This window comes from Fundulus heteroclitus, unplaced genomic scaffold (assembly GCF_011125445.2).
Source record: "Fundulus heteroclitus isolate FHET01 unplaced genomic scaffold, MU-UCD_Fhet_4.1 scaffold_285, whole genome shotgun sequence".
NCBI lineage: Eukaryota > Metazoa > Chordata > Actinopteri > Cyprinodontiformes > Fundulidae > Fundulus > Fundulus heteroclitus.
Window position 1 is genome coordinate 83,925 of NW_023396695.1, and position 18,666 is coordinate 102,590.

Consider the following 18,666-nt stretch of genomic DNA (forward strand, 5'->3'; position numbering starts at 1 on the left):
CCTCCTTCAGGGGGTCAGGACCTCCTCCTGGGGCTCAGGACCTCCTCCAGGGGCTCAGGACCTCCTTCTGGGGCTCAGGACCTCCTTCAAGGGGTCAGAACCTCCTTCAGGGGGTCAGGACCTCCTTCAGGGGCTCAGGACCTCCTTCATTCAGGGGCCAAGGACCTCCTTCAGGGGCCAAGGACCTCCTTCAGGGGCTCAGGACCTCCTTCATTCAGGGGCTCAGGACCTCCTTCATTCAGTGGCTCAGAACCTCCTTCAGTGGCTCAGGACCTCCTTCATTCAGGACCTCCTTCATTCAGGGGCTCAGAACCTCCTTCATGGGGTCAGAACCTCCTTCAGGGGCTCAGGACCTCCTTCAGGGGCTCAGGACCTCCTTCATTCAGGGGCTCAGGACCTCCTTCATTCAGGGGCTCAGGACCTCCTTCATTCAGTGGCTCAGAACCTCCTTCAGGGGGTCAGAACCTCCTTCAGGGGGTCAGGACCTCCTTCATTCAGTGGCTCAGAACCTCCTTCAGTGGCTCAGGACCTCCTTCATTCAGGACCTCCTTCATTCAGGGGCTCAGGACCTCCTTCATTCAGGGGCTCAGGACCTCCTTCATTCAGGGGCTCAGGACCTCCTTCATTCAGGGGCTCAGGACCTCCTTCATTCAGGGGGTCAGGACCTCCTTCATTCAGGGGGTCAGGACCTCCTTCAGGGGCTCAGAACCTCCTTCATTCAGTGGTTTAGAACCTCCTTCATTCAGGGGCTCAGGACCTCATTCAGGGGCTCAGGACCTCCTTCATTCAGGGGCTCAGGACCTCCTTCATTCAGGGGCTCAGGACCTCCTTCATTCAGGGGCTCAGGACCTCCTTCATTCAGGGGCTCAGGACCTCCTTCATTCAGTGGCTCAGGACCTCCTTCAGGGGCTCAGGACCTCCTTCAGGGGCTCAGGACCTCCTTCAGGGGCTCAGGACCTCCTTCAGGGGGTCAGGACCTCCTTCATTCAGTGGCTCAGAACCTCCTTCAGGGGGTCAGGACCTCCTTCATTCAGTGGCTCAGAACCTCCTTCAGGGGGTCAGAACCTCCTTCAGGGGGTCAGGACCTCCTTCAGGGGCTCAGGACCTCCTTCATTCAGGGGCTCAGGACCTCCTTCATTCAGGGGCTCAGGACCTCCTTCATTCAGTGGCTCAGAACCTCCTTCAGGGGGTCAGAACCTCCTTCATTCAGTGGCTCAGAACCTCCTTCATTCAGGGGCTCAGGACCTCCTTCATTCAGGGGCTCAGGACCTCCTTCATTCAGGGGCTCAGGACCTCCTTCATTCAGGGGGTCAGGACCTCCTTCATTCAGAGGGTACGGACCTCCTTCATTCAGAGGGTAGGGACCTCCTTCATTCAGGGGCTCAGGACCTCCTTCAGGGGCTCAGGACCTCCTTCATTCAGGGGCTCAGGACCTCCTTCATTCAGGGGCTCAGGACCTCCTTCATTCAGGGGGTCAGGACCTCCTTCAGGGGCTCAGGACCTCCTTCGTTCAGGGGGTCAGGACCTCCTTCTTTCAGAGGGTCAGGACCTCCTTCATTCAGGGGCTCAGGACCTCCTTCATTCAGGGGGTCAGGACCTCCTTCAGGGGCTCAGGACCTCCTTCATTCAGAGGGTCAGGACCTCCTTCATTCAGGGGGTCAGGACCTCCTTCAGGGGCTCAGGACCTCCTTCATTCAGGGGCTCAGGACCTCCTTCATTCAGGGGCTCAGGACCTCCTTCATTCAGGGGGTCAGGACCTCCTTCATTCAGGTGGTCAGGACCTCCTTCAGGGGGTCAGGACCTCCTTCAGGGGGTCAGGACCTCCTTCAGGGGGTCAGGACCTCCTTCCTGTCCTGGCTGATGCAAAGCACTGGTGCTGGACAGGAACGGTCAAACGCTTTGCTGAACGCAGGTTTGATTTTCAGTCTTTAGTCCAAAGCTTTGTGTGAATTTTCCATCTATAAACTGTCTAAGCAGACGTATGAAACTGTATGTAGACGTGGATCCCAGTTGCTTTCCAACCTCTCTCCACTCGCCTTCTTCCAAACAAACAGAAGCTAGCGTGAACATCGAGTCCCCTCGCTTTTCATTGACGTTAGAAATGTTATCAAACTGCAGAGCCCAGAGCTATGAGCCGGGTCCACACCCCCTCCAGGGTTCCTCTGACCTCTTAGTGATGCTGGCCTCCGTCACACAGACCGATGAAGGCAGCTGCTGCGGAGAATCGCTGCACGCTAGCGAGGAGTAGGCAGAGTCTGGCGCTGTTTACAGTCAGGAAAGCATAACCTGTCCACCCAGATTAATAATGTAGAGCAGGGGTTTTCAAATTTGTTGAAGGTGAGCCTCCCCTTGGAATAGGTAAGGATAACCTGGTGGAGTGGACTGTTTTTGAAATCGCCAGCGCAGAAACAGAGCCGAGCAAACGCACAGCTGGTGTTGAGCGTTGAATTGGCAGGTTGAGCGATCAGAGATGGAACTGAGCGCGAGTGAGAGTGAGTTGATAAGAGTTTTTCAGAGTTGAGCGCGCGCCAGACCAGTTTTAAGCGGGCGTGTGTTGTCTCACTGCGCGCTTTTATTGGTTCCTGCGCGCTCAAACAAAAGAAATAAATATCTTCTTCTCCAGCACAGTCTTCGCGCCTCCCCTGTGACTCTTTGGCGCCCCCCAGGGCAGGCGCGCCTCACTGATAAAAACCACTGATGTAGAGAATTCTAGGCAGCATGGACAAAATCACTTGGACTCTGTTTATATCCTCAGGTACGATCTTAAAAGGATAAAGCTGTAATTAATGAATGTGATGGAACTTCCTGCTGTTCTACCATCAAAGAAGAAATCCTGGATTCTGACCAATCAGAGGTGAGAGCAGCAGCTGCGTCCACCATGTTGGTCCAGCTGTGGCCTCAGCAGCTCCTGCTTTCATCACAGCGGTATGTCCCGCCTTAAACCACCATACTGCAACGTGATTGGCTCGGACCGTTTCTGGTTCAGGCACAAACTGTTGAAGCCGTTGGGAACAAGATGGATTCTCTAGTAAATGCAGAAATACTGAGAGAATTCATCTAGCCAGCAAAGTTACATGAAGAGAGACTGTTTTAAAGCTGGCGCCACCTCAACCCATTCTGGGTGGCGCCCCATCAGCGGGCCGACCTTCCAGATGCCACGAGTTTATCCTGAGCTAGACCCTGAGCCCCAGAACGCCCCTCAGCGCCACCCAGTGGCGACACACTTCACTGCCAGTAAAGATCATTATCACCATTATTCTAGATCAATGGAGTGTTGTGATGCTTACTGATGAAGCCGGGGCCCAAGCTGGGGGGGTTGCGACGCACCAACTGAGGGTTCAACGCCCCGCCCTGACAGAAGGAACAACACGGTTAGTTTCCTGAGGACGACACGAGGAGGACAGCAGGACCTACCGGGTCACGGCTGAGGAGCTACGTACCTGTCCTGCTGGGTGAGGAGACTGAGGAGTGGAGTCGGGCCCCGGGGCCCCTGAAGTCTGCCGGAATCTGCGTTACAGAGGAGACGATAAGGCACAGAATCCAGAATACACCTCCCTAATGGATGAAATCAGTGGGTACCTGTTGTTGACCACCGGGTTCAGGCCCAGGTTGCCCTGACTCATCACCTTGTTGATACCCTTCAGGGCCTGCATCTTGGCCTTCATGATGGGGTCCGAGATGGACTCAAAATCTGTAGGAACAGAACCACACAAGGTTCTGAAGCTTTAGGGACACCACAGACCGCCTGAAGGTTCCCCAGGCAGCAATCATGTCACACAGCAGAACGGCGTTGGGTCAGATTCTTGTTAAAGTTCTGGTTGGGTATTGGTGATGATTTCAGGTTCTGGTTTGAAACCACAGGTTCTTCCCTTCCTACTCGTGGTTCTGCAGGACCGCACCAAACAGCAGAGGGTGCTGTGGCCCCTTTAGCAGCAGGTATGTTCTAGATGATAATCAGCTCTGTGATTGGTCCGTTCAGCACAGGTGTTACAGTTAAAGGTCGGCACGGGCCTTTAACTGTAACACCTGCAGGTTAACCCTGGCTGGTAGCACCATGATGCGCTGCGGTTCTGGTCTTACCCACGTTGGAGAAGCCAGCCTCTGGGCCGGACCTGTGGCGGATCAGGGCCTGCATCTGTTTCTGCTGCTGCTGCTCCTGCCGTTCCTGGTCCAGCAGGTCCTGCAGAAGCAGCGGCTGCTCTTCCAGCAGCAACGGCCTGGACTTGTTCTGGTTCTGCGCTGGGACCAGGTTCTCTGGAAACCTGGCCAAGCTCACACTTTGGGCTTCACTGGTGGTGTGAGGAGGCTGCTTCTGGGGGTTCACAAGTGGTTGAGGTAGAGGAGTCTTGGTGGGGGAACCCTGAGGAGTCTGACCCGGAGGAAGTGGACACTGGGGGACTGGCGAGGAATCAAGGGGCCCCTGGTGCTGCTGGAAGACACCTGGTTCACCTGGTGATGGAGGAGGAGATAGATCTGTCATCAAGTAGATGCTTCATCACCTGAAGTGAAGGGGGGGGGGGGGGCTTACCTGGAGACATGAGGCGGTGAACAGAGGACAGGACCTGCTCCTGGGCTTGGACAGCTAGAGCAGGACCCGAAACCGAGCCACAGGCCTCAAGCTTCTCCTGCAGAGAGATGAAGTAAATAATGAGCTCTGTGATTGGTCTAAAGAACTGTATGTTTCAGACTATAAGGCGCACTTAAAATCCTTAAATCTTCTCAAAAACTGAAGGTGCTCCTTATATCTGATCACCGTTCTGCTACTGACTGATTTTATGTGGTGCATTGGATCATAAATCTGTTAAAATGTGTAAATACAGCTTTGGTTAGCAATGAAGCCGCTCCGCTCAGTGGATATTAGGAACATTACGGTACACTGTGTCACTACCTGAGGACCCCTGAGCTGTCTACCAGACTGCCTGACTGTAATGTCTAAACTAGAAGTGCATTCATGTCAGGCAGCCTGGAGAACGCGCTAGCAACAATAAACCTGGTAAGTTAATTCATTATAAAGTTTATTTTGGCCTCATGTTAAAAAACAAGGCAGTGTAGTCCAGCTACTCTGTCCTCCTGAGACGGACAGAGAGCTGTGGACATGAAGGAGTGATATTACACACCTGGAGGAATATTTACTGCTCCTTATAATCTAAAAAATACAGAAATGACCCAGACAATAATCAGCTCAGTGATTGTCCGTCCGTCCGTTCTCTCCCTCTTATCCGGGGTTGGGTCGCGGGGGCAGCAGCCTTAGTAGGGAGGCCCAGACGTTCCTCTCCCCGGCCACTTGGGCCAGCTCCTCAGGAGGAATCCCAAGGCGTTCCCAGCAGGGAGACATAGTCCCTCCAGCGTGTCCTGGGTCTTCCCCTGGGCCTCCTCCCGGTGGGACGTGCCCGGAACACCTCACCAGGGAGGCGTCCAGGAGGCATCCTGACCAGATGCCCGAGCCACCTCACCTGGCTCCTCTGGACGTGGAGGAGCAGCGGCTCTACTCTGAGTCCTCCCCGGATGACTGAGCTCCTCACCCTATCTCTAAGGGAGAGCCCAGACACACTACGGAGAAAACTCATTTCAGCCGCTTGGATCCGGGATCTCGTTCTTTCGGTCACGACCCAAAGCTCGTGACCATAGATGAGGGTAGGAACGTAGATCGACCGGTAAATCGAGAGCTTGGCCTTTTGGCTCAGCTCTCTCTTCACCACAACGGATCGGTACAGCGCCCGCTTCACAGCAGACGCTGCACCAATCCGCCTGTCGATCTCCCGCTCCATCTTCCCCTCATTCCTGAACAAGACCCCAAGATACTTGAACTCCTCCACTAGGGGCAGCACATCCTCCCCAACCCGGAGAAGGCACTCATCATAAGGGGCACCAAAATGCCCCTTATGATGAGTAAGACTATTGGACCTCGTGTTCCCTCGCCCTGACGCGGGTCACCGGGGCCCCACTCTGGAGCCAGGCCTGGAGGTGGGGCACGTTGGTGAGCGTCTGGTGGCCGGGCTTTTGCCCATGGAGCCCGGCCGGGCTCAGCCCGAAGAGGCAACATGGGTCCCCCTTCCAATGGGCTCACCACCTGTCGGAGGGGCCAAAGGGGTCAGGTGCATTGTGCAACGGGTGGCAGTAGAGGGCGGGGACCTTGGCGTTCCGATCCTCGGCTGCAGAAGCTGGCTCAGCTCAGTGATTGGTCCAAAGTAATGACCCAGACAATAATCAGCTCAGTGATTGGTCCAAAGTAATGACCCTGACAATAATCAGCTCCGTGATTGGGCCAAAGTAATGACCCAGACAATAATCAGCTCCGTGATTGGGCCAAAGTAATGACCCAGACCATAACCTACCTTGATAAGAAGAGCAGAGGGAGTTCCTGGAGGTCTGCTGGCAGCCAAAGGAAGCGGTGGTGATGAGGGACCTCCGGTCCTCTGGGCTTCCTTCACTTCCTGCTTCGCCTGGCCCAGAAGGTGGGCGGGGCCATCTGTCTTCCTGGAGGCTCGGCCCCCCTCCTCCGCCGGCTCCCCTAGGTCCAGCTCCTCGTTGAACATGTCTTTCTTGTCCTCCAGGTTGAGCTCTGGGTCAGCGTAGGCGATGAGGTCGAACTTCCCAGTCAGCAGGAAGTCATCCAGATGCAGGTCGTTAGGCCCCAGATCCAGGTCTTCTTTGCCTGCAGCAGAACCAGTCAGCCTGATGCAACAGAGTAAACATGGAAGTGATTCTGGGCTGCAGCCCCGTACCATCCTCTGGGTCCAGGTTCAGGTTCAAGTCCACCAGGTCCTTCACCTCCACGTCCTCCAGGTCCTTCACAGCTGAGTCCTCTCCTTCCAGGTGCTCCTCCATCCCAACAGACCCAGGGACCGCAGAGGCACCGGCACCCATGTGCTGCTGGTCCAACCCCGGCTGCTGCTGCGTCGCCGCGGACTGGCCGGGGTCTCTGGTGGGCACTGCCGTGGCTTCCTGTGGGGCCGGCAGAGGAAAGGGTAGCCTCAGGCGGTTCTCTGGGGCGCGGTGTCGTAGCTCGATGTAGGGCATGACGGCATGCTGCTGAGGGGGCGCGGGCCGCTGGACGACGAGCTGGGGGACACCTGGGGAGGCAAAGACGGGGAGACGTGAACCAAGACGTTCCGGGACTTGAACAGGTTCTATTTCAGTCGGCACCGCTGACCTGGCACCATGTGGGCGGCCGGGTTGGGGGGCATCAAGGAGCGGATTCCTGTGAACTCCGCTGCCATCGGTCTCCTCATCTGGTCCAGGTGTCCCCGAGCCGAGCCGAGCCCAGCAGCAGCCCCCAGGGATGGACGCAGCGAGAGGTCCTGAAGGCCTGCTGGAGCTCCGAACCTGGAAGGACAGACAGAAACAGTGACAGGAAGAGGTCCGGCAGACAGTCGGGCTCCGGTTCTGGTACCTTACCTGACAGCGGGTCCTCTCACACCGTGATCTCTATGCAGACTCTGTCTGGGGAAAGCCTCAGCGGGAGCGAGGCCTCCAGCAAACCCGGGGGCAGGGGGTCTCCCAGTGCCCGGGTAGGGCGGGGGAGGACGACCGAACGGGTCTGCAGCAGGAGCCGAGCAGATGTCCTCCGGGGGCCAGGCGTGTAGAGAGGTCCCCGGAGCAGCAGCTCCAGCAGCGGGGGGTTCCAGCAGACCCTTCTCCTGCCGTAAGGCGATCTTCTGGTGCTGCTGCTGGAGGAGGCGCTGCCGGAGCCACAGGCGCTGCGGGGCGCCCAGAGAGGAGCGTCACACACCCACACAAACGGCTACACCAAACCGTGAAGGAGGACCTACCTGCGCCACCTTCTCCTCAGAGCCTCCAAGCTGAGGCAACGTGCCCACGGCTCCGTCACCGGCGCCGGACTGGTTCGTCTGGGCCGTGTGACCCGGCTCCAGGGCGCCCTGACCCGCTGCGTGGAACGTCCCCTCTTCAGGAACCCCAGAGGTCCGGCCGCTGCTGGGTCTGGGGAACGAGTCGTGTTTGTGTCCTGGGGACCGCTGCAGCTGAACAGAGAAGAGACAATCAGGACCAGAACTGGATCCCTGGTTCTGCTCCATCTGAGACCCACATAGGGAACAGGAGCCCGGTACCAACCCTAACATCGAGAACAAGTCCAATGAGTTCTCAGGGGATTCCCTCTCTGCAGCTCCAGCATGAAGCACAGTTTGGACTTCATGTGGAGAACATTCCTCTGATCTACAGAACCAGATTAGTGCAACAGAACCCCTCCAGATCGGACCTGTTACCAGAAGGTGATGCCGTTCAGCTGGACCCTGAACCAACGGTGAACGGTTCGTTGGATCAGAGCTGAACACGGTAACGGCATCCCGGTGCGAACCGACACGCTCGGAGACGGTGTCTCAGCTGCAGAACCTCCTCTAGAACGGTTCTATTATGGTGACTGATCCAACATGACCGGGGCAATGGCCAGGCTCTAGTTCCCTGCTGATGGGTTCCAGAGGCAACACCTGAACTGAATGTTGTTAAAGCTTCGGTGTGTGAGTTTGCTAAAGCAATGTCGGACTCCGTAATTTTCTCTGGTCCCCTGCCTGATTTGACCAGTGATGACATGTTTAGCCGCATGTCATCATTCAACCGCTGGTTGTCTAGGTGGTGTCCTGAAAACGACGTGGGCTACATTGATAACTGGAGAACTTTCTGGGGAAAACCTGGTCTGATCCAGAGAGACGGCATCCATCCTACTTTGGATGGTGCAGCTCTTCTTTCTAGAAATCTGGCCGGATTTATTAGTCCTCCTAAATGCTGACAACCCAGGGTCCAGACCAGGAAGCAGAGCCGTAGTTTAACACACCTCTCTGCAGCTTCTGTACTGTTACCCATCCATTATCCTATTGAGACGGTGTCTTTCCCACGGCCAAAACTTAACAGATCAAAAACTTATCTAAAAGGAACAAATCATAAAAACCTAATAAAAATCAATATGGTTCACCTTGAACCTAAAAATAAAATAATAAAATGTGGTCTAGTAAATATAAGGTCTCTCCCTCCAAAGACTTTGTTAGTTAACGAATTGATTTCTGATAAACAGATTGATTTGTTTTGTCTCACAGAAACCTGGCTACAAGAGGACTACGTTAGTATAAATGAGTCAACTCCCTCCAGTTATTCAAATTTCCACATTCCCAGATCTGTGGGAAGAGGAGGAGGAGTGGCAACCATCTTTCAGTCTGATTTATTAATTAGTCCCAGGCCAATTAATAACTACAGTTCTTTTGAACATTTAACCCTCAGTTTCCCTCATCCAAACTGCAAAGCAATAAAACCTCTTCTGTTTGTTGTTTTGTATCGTCCACCAGGCCCTTACACTCAGTTTTTGGATGAGTTGTCAGATTTCTTATCTGATTTGGTGTTAAATACTGATAAGGTTATTATAGTGGGTGATTTTAACATCCATGTTGACACAGAATGCGATAACCTTAGTGTAGCCTTTAAAACTATCCTAGATTCAATTGGTTTTGCTCAAAATGTGCATAAACCGACGCACTCTTGGCTCCATACTTTAGACCTTGTGCTGACATATGGCATTGATTGTGAAGAATTAACAGTATTTCCTCACAACCCTGTCCTATCTGATCATTTTTTAATAACATTTGAGTTTAATCTAACTGAGTTCTCCACCCCCAAAAGAGGGTTCCATTATAGTAGATCTTTATCGGATAATGCTGTATCAAAACTTAAAGAGTCTGTCCCCTTTTTAATATCCTCCGTATTGCAGAAATGCCCTGTAGATGGCAAGCAATGTTGTTTCTTCCAATTCACAAATAGATGTCTTTGTAAACGGTATGACTTCGTCATTGCGTTCTGCATTAGACAATGTAGCTCCCTGTCCCCAAATCTGTATAATATGATTGAACTTGACTTTGTAAAGTGCCTTGAGATGACATGTTTCATGATTTGGCGCTATATAAATAAAATTGAATTGAATTGAATTGAATTAAAGCTGAATAATCCCCACCCACCACACACAAAGCTTATAGTTAGAGTGGCTCATACCCTGAGCTATCTCTATAAGTGTGCTGTGATAGCTTAGGGCTGCCTGAGGACATCAGGGTCTAATTTTTCTCACTCTACTGATTTCTACTGTTCTCCAGTTTTGCATGTATTACATTGAATGACTGTCGTAATTTCAGCTTTTTAACTTTTGCTCTCTCTCTTTTTTCTTCATAGTAGGTACACTGGTCTGGCGTTCTGTTAACTGTGACATCATCCAGGAAGACGGCTCACCCGCTACTTCCATCTAATGTAGAACAGATTACTAGATCAATGTGTGCTTCTGTGCTTTTTTGTTTTCTCTTGTTGTGTCTCTGTTCTGTCTTCTGTAACCCCAGTCGGTCGAGGCAGATGACCGTTCATACTGAGCCCGGTTTCTGCCGGAGGTTTTTTCCTTCCAGTTAATGGGTGGTTTTTTCTTCCCACTGTCGCTTCATGCTTGCTCAGTATGAGGGATTGCAGCAAAGCCATTGACAGCCTGCCAGCTAGAACATGCGCAGGATTCAGTCATTTAGAGCAGAACTGACACTAAACCCGGTTTAGAGCAGAACTTCAATCAGGAACAAACTTATGTCAGGTGGGACACCATGATGTCCTCAACCTGGTCCAAAGCCCAGAAGAACCGCAGACTGAAGCACCACTGGTGTCCCGGTCATGACTCTGTGTCCGCCAAGTGCCTAGTTAGGTTCCTAGTCAGGTTTCTAGTCAAGTTCCTACCTAGTTCCTAGTCAGGTTCCCGGTTAGTTTCCTAGTTAGTTTCCTTGTCAGGTTCCAAGGCAAGTTCCCAGTCAGGTTCCTGACTAGGTTCCCAGTCAAGTTCCTAGCTAGGTTCCTAGTCAGGTTCTCAGTCAGGTTCCTAGTCAGTTTCCTAACTAGGTACCCAGTGAGGTTCCCAGTCAGGTTTCAAGTTAGTTTCCTTGTCAGGTTCCTAGGAAAGTTCCCAATCATGTTCCTAGTCAGGTTTCAAGTTAGTTTCCTTGTCAGGTTCCTAGGCAAGTTCCCAATCATGTTCCTAGTCAGGTTTCTAGTTAGTTTCCTAGTCAGGTTCTCAGTCAGGTTCCTAGTTAGTTTCCTAACCGGGTTCCTAGTCAAGTTCTTAGTTAGTTTCCTAGCTAGGTTTCTAGTGAGGTTCCCAGTCAGGTTTCAAGTTAGTTTCCTTGTCAGGTTCCAAGGAAAGTTCCCAATCAGGTTCCCAGTTGGGTTTCTAGTCAAGTTCCTAGTCAGGTTCCTAATCAAACTCCCAGCCAGGTGCCTAGTTAGGTTCATAGTCAGGTTTCTAGTCAAGTTCCTACCTAGGTTCCTAGTCAGGTTCCCGGTTAGGTTCCTAGTTAGTTTCCTTGTCAGGTTCCAAGGCAAGTTCCCAGTCAGGTTCCTGACTAGGTTCCCAGTCAAGTTCCTAGCTAGGTTCCTAGTCAGGTTCTCAGTCAGGTTCCTAGTCAGTTTCCTAACTAGGTACCCAGTCAGGTTCCCAGTCAGGTTTCAAGTTAGTTTCCTTGTCAGGTTCCTAGGAAAGTTCCCAATCATGTTCCTAGTCAAGTTCTTAGTTAGTTTCCTAGCTAGGTTTCTAGTGGGGTTCCCAGTCAGGTTTCAAGTTAGTTTCCTTGTCAGGTTCCAAGGAAAGTTCCCAATCAGGTTCCCAGTTGGATTTCTAGTCAAGTTCCTAGTCAGGTTCCTAATCAAACTCCCAGCCAGGTTCCTAGTTAGGTTCATAGTCAGATTTCTAGTCAAGTTCCTAACTTGGTTCCTGGTTAGGTTCCTAGTTAGTTTCCTAGCTACGTCACTAGTCAGGTTCCCAGTCAGGTTCCTAGTTAGTTTCCTAGCTAGGTTACTAGTCAGGTTCCCAGCCAGGTTCCTAGTTAGGTTCATAGTCAGGTTTCTAGTCAAGTTCCTAACTTGGTTCCCAGTCAGGTTCCTAGTTAGTTTCCTAGCTAGGTCACAAGTCAGGTTCCTAATTAGTTTCCTAGTCAGGTTCCTAGCTAGGTTCCCGGTCAGAACCAGGTCAGTGCTTTGGCCCACGCCGCCACAGCTGTTGGCTGCTTCTGGACGTGAGCAGGTGTAGCGCTGACTGTGTGCTTTTTAAAAGAAAAAGCAGGGAGAGCAGCAACATGTGGTCCCGAGAGGCCGCCTTGAGTCTTTCTGCAGCAAATGGGTTTCCACTAAAACTGTGACTCATGCTGCCTTGCTCTGCTTTCAGTTTCTTATCTCATCCGAGGCTGTGACGATGCAGCGGGCAGAAATGGGGACATAGCAACACTCCTGCAGAGGGCTTCACTTAATATAGAAATCATTAGCCAAATATTCTATGGAAACTGCTGGACTTTGGGCTAGGGAGTGGAAATGCTGATGAACGGTGCAAAATGACCCATGCTGCATATCAGAAAACACACAAAGAATGAGTTAGCGCTGTTTCTGCCACAGCAAGGTGTAGATGCTGCTACCTTGGCGCCTGCAGGGTGGAAGGTCCCCGCCTCAGGCATCAGACCCTGACCCAGAGGGGACGAAGCCGGCGCTGCAGGCTGAGTGGCGAAGCTCTCTGGCATGGCCTTCTGTGGCCGGGGGGTGGAGGTCTGCTGCAGGTACAGCTCAGGGGAGGGCCGCAGTGTCCCTGCAGGCTGGGAGAACGGGTCGGCGCTTTGCTGAGGTCCCGGTGAGCGGGGGAACCGCTCCGAGGGGCGGGGCGTTCCCGGGTTGGAAACACAGGAGTCGAGGGGGAGGTGGGATGGCGACGGGTGTCGGCCGCCGGGCGGCTGGCCGATCTGGTCCGGTCTCAGGGTGGGGGGGGTGACGCGGTAGCAGGAGTCGGACTGGCCCAGTGGCGTACCTGGGGTCTGGGGGTCTCTGTAGGGATCGGGGGAGGGCCGGGAACTCAGAGGGGACTGGTGAGGGAGGGGCTCAGCCGGCTGCTGGCCAAATTCTGGTCGAGGGGTGCCAGGGGTCTGAGCGTAGGGGCTGCGGTGGGGGGAGCCCAGGGCTGACACGGGGCTGGAGGGGAAGGGAAGCTCCAGGGTCGGCAGGAAGCTCAAGTCTCTCCTTGCTCCTCCTGCCAGCTCCTGCTGGGGGGCATGGGGGCTTTGAACAGCCCCCCCTGCACTGTCAGGTTTATCCTCTGTAAGGACTCGGCTGCTCGCATTTGTCTGACAGACGGGTCAGGAGGGGAGCCAGAGGCTGGGCTCATCATGGCTGCCCGGGCCTGCTGCAGACCTGGGAGGAAAACACAGCAGGAGGCGTAAGGAGCAGCAAAATACCGGAGGACACAGAGGGATGAGACGGAGAGCAGGACCTACCTGGGTTTGAGGATTCAGGGGACAGTGCAGGGGAGCCAGAGGTATCGTGTGCAGGGGAGACGCCGGGGAAGCCCAGACGCGGCTGATGCTGAGGTGTGGGGGCGCCGGAGGGACGAGGAGTCCCTGCTGCTTTACCGTAGGGGTCCCATGGCGAGGAGGGGCGGGAGGAGGGAGGGGTAAACATCTGGGGGGAGCAGGGAGGCTGGTGCAGGGGGGAGGAGGCCAGGGGGGAGTGAGGGAGGGATGAGAAACCAGAGGGAGGAGGGACTTGAGGCTTGAGGAAGATGTCATCGGCCATCGCCGAGCTTCCCTCCTGCACGAGGTGCAGGCCCCCCCCAGGCTGCAGGGGCGAGGCGTTGCCCCCGGCCACCGGCAGATGGGCGGGGCCTTCGGGGGAGAGGCGTCCAGACTGGCGGAGCTGCTGCTGGCGCTGCTCGTTCTTCACCTGCTCCAGCTTCTGGGTGGCCTCCATCTTGGCCAGCTGCTTGCTCTTCTGACGCATGATCTGAGAGCAGAAGAAGAGCAAGTAGAACATCTGTCTCAGAACATCTGTCTCAGAGGCAACCCGGGCCCTGGCAGCGCCCCCGTCGCTGCTCACCTGTCTCAGCTTCCACTCCTGCTCCTGTTCAGACTCCCTGGGCCTCAGCGGGTCTTTGAAGCCCGCCTCGGCCTCTGGGGACACGTGGTCGTAGACCCCCAGCGGCTGCGGCGCCGGCTGTGACGGCTGCAGGCGCTTTAGTGCGTCGTTGGACAGCTGCACCTTGTTTATTCGCTGAGCCGCCCGGTTGTCTCGAGCTTTTTGCTGCAGAAACATGCGAGGATGAAAAGTTAGCCAACATCTAGACTGTTTTTCCATTTATCCAGAACGCTGCTGGCCTACAGGCTCAGTGAGGCGCCCAGGGAGCAGGAACTCACCACGAAGGGCGCTCTGTCCTGAGAGCTGGCCTTCCTCCACAGCTTGGTGATCTGCTTCACTCTGCTGGTCCAGTCTGAGGTCAAACAGAACCACACGGTGGTCTTAGAACCGCTGCACAGAGCAGGTAATCCCAACACTAAGAGCCTTTTAATTTAAAAGTGGTTCAGGGTTCCAGCATTTAGTCCAGGTAAGTGTGAGGATTCAGCACACGCAAGCAGTTCTCACCCATCCCGGCTGGATGGAGAACATCTGAGAACATAGGATCCGGACTTTGACTAGGCCATTCCAAGAGCTGAAAGATCTGATGTAAACAAGGCTGGCCATATTTTGATTTGCCAAAGAAAAACTTAAACCAGAGATTAACTGAAAAGTATTCCTTCTCTCTGTGGTTAAATCCTTTAGCTTTAGTCAGACAAGCTTTCACACGTCAATCCTTACAAAAATTACTTCAATGATAAGAAATAATGCTGCTGCTGCATTAAAACATCCTCCAGAAAACAAGAATCTAAAATAATATTCTGTTAAAAGCACTTTTCCGTAGTCACCCTGATCTACAGCCAGGATGTGACCTCAGGATGTTCGGTCACATCAGATCTCCACATTGAAGGTTCTGATTGGACAACCAGAGGTTCTCCTCTGGTTGTCCAACCAGAGGTTCTCCTCTGGTTGTCCAACCAGAGGTTCTCCTCTGGTTGTCCAACCAGAGGTTCTCCTCTGGGGTGGGAATACTTTGGCCAGGCTGTGCTGCTTTGACCGTGGTGCCCGTGTGGGAGTGCGTACCGGGGTACTGCTGCTTCAGCTGGGGGAAGTTGGTGTTGCAGTACAGAACCGGAGCAACGGTCGCCTGCTCTCCCAGGCTCTCCTCCTTCTCCCACTTCAGCGTGCCCCTCTGAGCCGCCGACGGCACCTCCTGCTCGCCCTCCCCCGCCGTCGGCCGATTGGCCGAGGCCGGCGGCGGGGCGGGGCCTTCTGAAGGAGGCGGTCTGAAGCCGAGCAGGCCGGGTGGGAGGGGAGGCGCGGCAGGCATCAGGCCGTTCATCACGGGCAGCCGAGGGCCCCCTGCAGCTGCTGGGGGAGAAGACAGCGTCACCCGAGGAGTCGCGGAGCGCAGGAGGAGCGCAGGAGGAGCGGGGCGTACCTGAACCGCTGGCCCTCCTGGGCTCCAGCTGTTTGCTGCTGCCTGGACTCAGAACGGCAGTGAAGAGCTCCTCCACATCCTTGCCCTCCAGTTCTACACAAACACACACAGGACAGGCGTCTAACTCCTGGTGCCCCCAGCAGGGGGCTCCTGCCGGGGGCCGGGGGCCGTCCTACCTGGGATCTTGTAGAGTCTGCTGAGAATGCCTCCTGAAACGAGATGACCCAGTTAGACGGTTCCAACAGAGCGCCGGCGCGCTCTGAATGTGCCGACTCACCGTCTGTGACCATCTTGTCCAGCTCAGGACTCAGGATGGCGTCCAGAGGCTCCTCCTGCACCAGCCGCTGACCACGCCCACAGCCCTCAGGGGGGTCGCCGGCCACCGAGCCCATGATGTCCAGGCCGGCTGGGGGAGACAGACAGGTTAGACAAAGGAGGGACGAGACAGACAGCTAGGAGGGGGAGGCAGGAGGAGAAATGACTCGTCTATCAGCCTGAGAGGAGGAAGGTAGAGAGAGCGAAGACGTCCCCAGAGCTGAGGAGGAGGAGCTTACCGAAGGGAGACGGAGAGCGCTCCACCTGGAACTGACCTGGATGTAAAAACAGACCGTTATCATGGGAACCCCCCCCAGTGATGATGGTGGTGGTGGTGGTGGTGGTGGTGGTGTGTACCTGGGGGTTCCCGTCTCCAGAATGTGAGGCTCTCGATTCAGGACGTCAGAAAGATCCACCAGAGCTTCTGAAGACATGGCTGAATGGTAACACACACACACGCCTGATCATGAGGCCACACGCATGTTCTGGTACTGACCCACCAGAACCAGAACCAGACTTCTGGGTTCCTCTGGAGGACTAACATTAAAGGGAGCATATCTGTACAAACTGCAACGCTTTGTGTGAACTGGACCCCAGTTCTGAGGTCCGTCCCTTTAACCCCCCCCCACACAGGTCGCAGAGCGTTCCACCCTGACGGCCATGTTTGTAGTCTGCTGGGGGACGGTGTCATGAAACCACAACATTCTTTCAGCTTGGACTACAGAATCCCTCTGAGGAAACAGAGGCGGATCCACGGTCCGTGGTTAGCTGGAGGCCCCTCAGGTTCCCCCACCGTGTTAGAACACGGTGGGGGCCCCTCAGGTTCCCCACCGTGTCTGAGCCTGGCGGGTGGCCGGGCTCAGAACACGGTGGGGCCCCTCAGGTTCCCCCACCGTGTTCTGAGCCTGGCGGTGGCCGGGCTCAGAACACGGTGGGGGCCCCTCAGGTTCCCCCACCGTGTTCTGAGCCTGGCGGGTGGCCGGGCTCAGAACACGGTGGGGGCCCCTCAGGTTCCCCCACCGTGTTCTGAGCCTGGCGGGTGGCCGGGCTCAGAACACGGTGGGGGCCCCTCAGGTCCCCCACCGTGTTCTGAGCCTGGCGGGTGGCCGGCCTCGCCTCGCCAGGCTCAGGTTTGTTTAAATGTCTGCAGGTGTGAGAGCGGCATGAAGCTGAGTGAAGCTCCGTCTATGTAGCTAACACGCTAGCTGCCATCAGCTCCATGCACGCTACGTCCACGTTGAGCTCCTTTCAGCTTCTGGAACGCTCCTGACGTTTCCCGTTCCGTGACAGGAGGATCACAGTGACGTAACCTTAAAACATAATAAAGCAGCTTATACGCCCCCCCCCCCCTGCATCCAGCCTTTCTGCACTGCTGGACTGCGTGGCCTCTTCAGTGCTGAGGGGCTCCTGTGTTTGCACATTAAAGCCAGCAGCAGGGGCCTTCAGACAGACCGAGTCAAGGGGAACAACTAAAGCAGAACTCTTTATCCCACAGAACATCAAGGATCCGTTCTGCAGCAGCGTAGAAGAGCAACAGAAACCCGAGCCTCCTTCTTCTGACCCGCTGCAGGTCACTGGGTCACAGTCCTCACTGAACATTAACCAACGTTCTCCAGAGGTTGGTTTGGTTCTTTAATTCCCTCGTCCCTGATGTCACCCAGCAGAACATCATCTACACGTTCTCCTGACTGATCTAAGGTACTTCAGCTTGTTTTGTAGTGGACGAGCATCTTAAACTATTTCAACAGAGAAACATTCCCAAGAACCAGAACCTGTGAACAAGCACAGGGAATCCTCACCGTCCCGCAGCATCCACAAAGATCCCTCATTTGGTTCCAATGCAAATTCAGCTGCTAGCTGGACTGGTGCGCTGCATCACGTGGAACCCATTACAGAACAGTGAAGAACCTTGTTAAGATCAAGTAGAACCCAGGTCAGAACAGGGAGAACCTGTATAAGGAAGTGGAACCCAGTACCGAACAGGGAAGAACCTTATAAAAGCAAGTAAAACCCGAAACATACCGGTGAAACCTTAAACTCAAGTGGAACCCCGTACAAAACAGGTGGAACCATATAAAACCAAGTAGAACCAAGTGCAGAACAGGGAAGATCCTTATAAAAGCATATAGAACCCACTATCTTAACAAGGTGGAACCTTATAAAACCAGTGGAACCCATTACAGAACACGGTGGAGGCTTATTAAAACAAATGGAACAGCATACGGAACAGGATGGACACATAGAGAATCCCACTACATAACAGGGTGGAACCTAGCAGAAACAGTGTGGAACACAGTAAACCAAGTAGAACCCAGTACAGAACTGGCAGGAAACCATTAGGCTGATTCGAACCTAAGGAAACAATTGACGACAAAGTGAACTCAAACTTACGCAGCACTGCCTCTTCCTGCTGGTCGTCACGGTGACCAAAGGCTGCACAGAGGAGAGGCGGAGCTGGTACTTTTTGGGCGAGCCTTTAGTGTACTCACTGCTGATTCTGATTGGCTGCTGCCAGAGTCATCGTCTGTGCCCTCCTGTCCATCTGTCGACCGCGGTCAAGAAGGTCCCGGCCGAAGAAGAAAGCCTCCTGGACAGAGACAGAGGGGTCCAATCAGAGACAGAGGGGTCAATCAGAGACAGAGAGGGTCCAATCAGAGACAGAGGGATCCAGTCAGAGACAGAGGGGTCCAGTCAGAGACAGAGGGGTCCAGTCAGAGACAGAGGGGTCCAATCAGAGACAGAGGGTCCAATCAGAGACAGAGGGATCCAATCAGAGACAGAGGGGTCCAATCAGAGATAGAGAGGGTCAATCAGAGACAGAGAGGTCCAATCAGAGACAGAGAGGGTCCAATCAGAGACAGAGGGATCCAGTCAGAGACAGAGGGGTCCAGTCAGAGACATAGGGGTCCAATCAGAGACAGAGGGGTCCAATCAGAGACAGAGGGGTCCAAACCGAGACAGAAGGGTCCAAACAGAGACAGAGGGGGTCCAAACAGAGACAGAGGGTGTCCAAACAGTGATGG

General features: G+C 54.3%; 2 protein-coding genes and 1 long non-coding RNA gene across 3 annotated transcripts in view; all 3 read right to left on the bottom strand.

Annotated features, from left to right (window-relative positions):
- LOC118559443 (histone-lysine N-methyltransferase 2C-like) overlaps positions 1-13,007 on the bottom strand; it is a 46,759-nt gene extending 33,752 nt beyond the window's left edge. Inside the window, exons 1-11 of the mRNA XM_036130164.1 lie at positions 12,429-13,007; positions 7,773-7,982; positions 7,399-7,700; positions 7,154-7,326; positions 6,726-7,073; positions 6,336-6,655; positions 4,529-4,625; positions 4,081-4,449; positions 3,580-3,691; positions 3,441-3,507; positions 3,288-3,351 (exon numbers count right to left, since the gene is read on the bottom strand). Coding sequence (XP_035986057.1) covers positions 3,288-3,351; positions 3,441-3,507; positions 3,580-3,691; positions 4,081-4,449; positions 4,529-4,625; positions 6,336-6,655; positions 6,726-7,073; positions 7,154-7,326; positions 7,399-7,700; positions 7,773-7,982; positions 12,429-12,530 — 2,164 coding nt within the window. The 5' untranslated portion in view covers positions 12,531-13,007. The remainder of the gene's footprint in view (positions 1-3,287; positions 3,352-3,440; positions 3,508-3,579; positions 3,692-4,080; positions 4,450-4,528; positions 4,626-6,335; positions 6,656-6,725; positions 7,074-7,153; positions 7,327-7,398; positions 7,701-7,772; positions 7,983-12,428) is intronic.
- On the bottom strand, positions 839-1,756 carry LOC118559444. The gene is made up of 4 exons (XR_004928867.1): positions 1,390-1,756; positions 1,246-1,341; positions 1,022-1,153; positions 839-873 (listed from the first exon to the last, which is right to left on the bottom strand). It is a non-coding gene; the product is annotated as an uncharacterized LOC118559444 (long non-coding RNA).
- The window catches only part of LOC118559440 (histone-lysine N-methyltransferase 2C-like), an 8,332-nt gene continuing 2,657 nt past the window's right edge, over positions 12,992-18,666 (bottom strand). The window contains exons 2-12 of the mRNA XM_036130161.1: positions 18,133-18,230; positions 16,600-16,787; positions 15,883-16,029; positions 15,606-15,734; positions 15,505-15,537; positions 15,329-15,421; positions 14,971-15,255; positions 14,190-14,263; positions 13,873-14,076; positions 13,275-13,779; positions 12,992-13,191 (exon numbers count right to left, since the gene is read on the bottom strand). Of these exons, the coding sequence (XP_035986054.1) occupies positions 13,010-13,191; positions 13,275-13,779; positions 13,873-14,076; positions 14,190-14,263; positions 14,971-15,255; positions 15,329-15,421; positions 15,505-15,537; positions 15,606-15,734; positions 15,883-16,029; positions 16,600-16,787; positions 18,133-18,230 (1,938 nt within the window). The 3' untranslated portion in view covers positions 12,992-13,009. The remainder of the gene's footprint in view (positions 13,192-13,274; positions 13,780-13,872; positions 14,077-14,189; positions 14,264-14,970; positions 15,256-15,328; positions 15,422-15,504; positions 15,538-15,605; positions 15,735-15,882; positions 16,030-16,599; positions 16,788-18,132; positions 18,231-18,666) is intronic.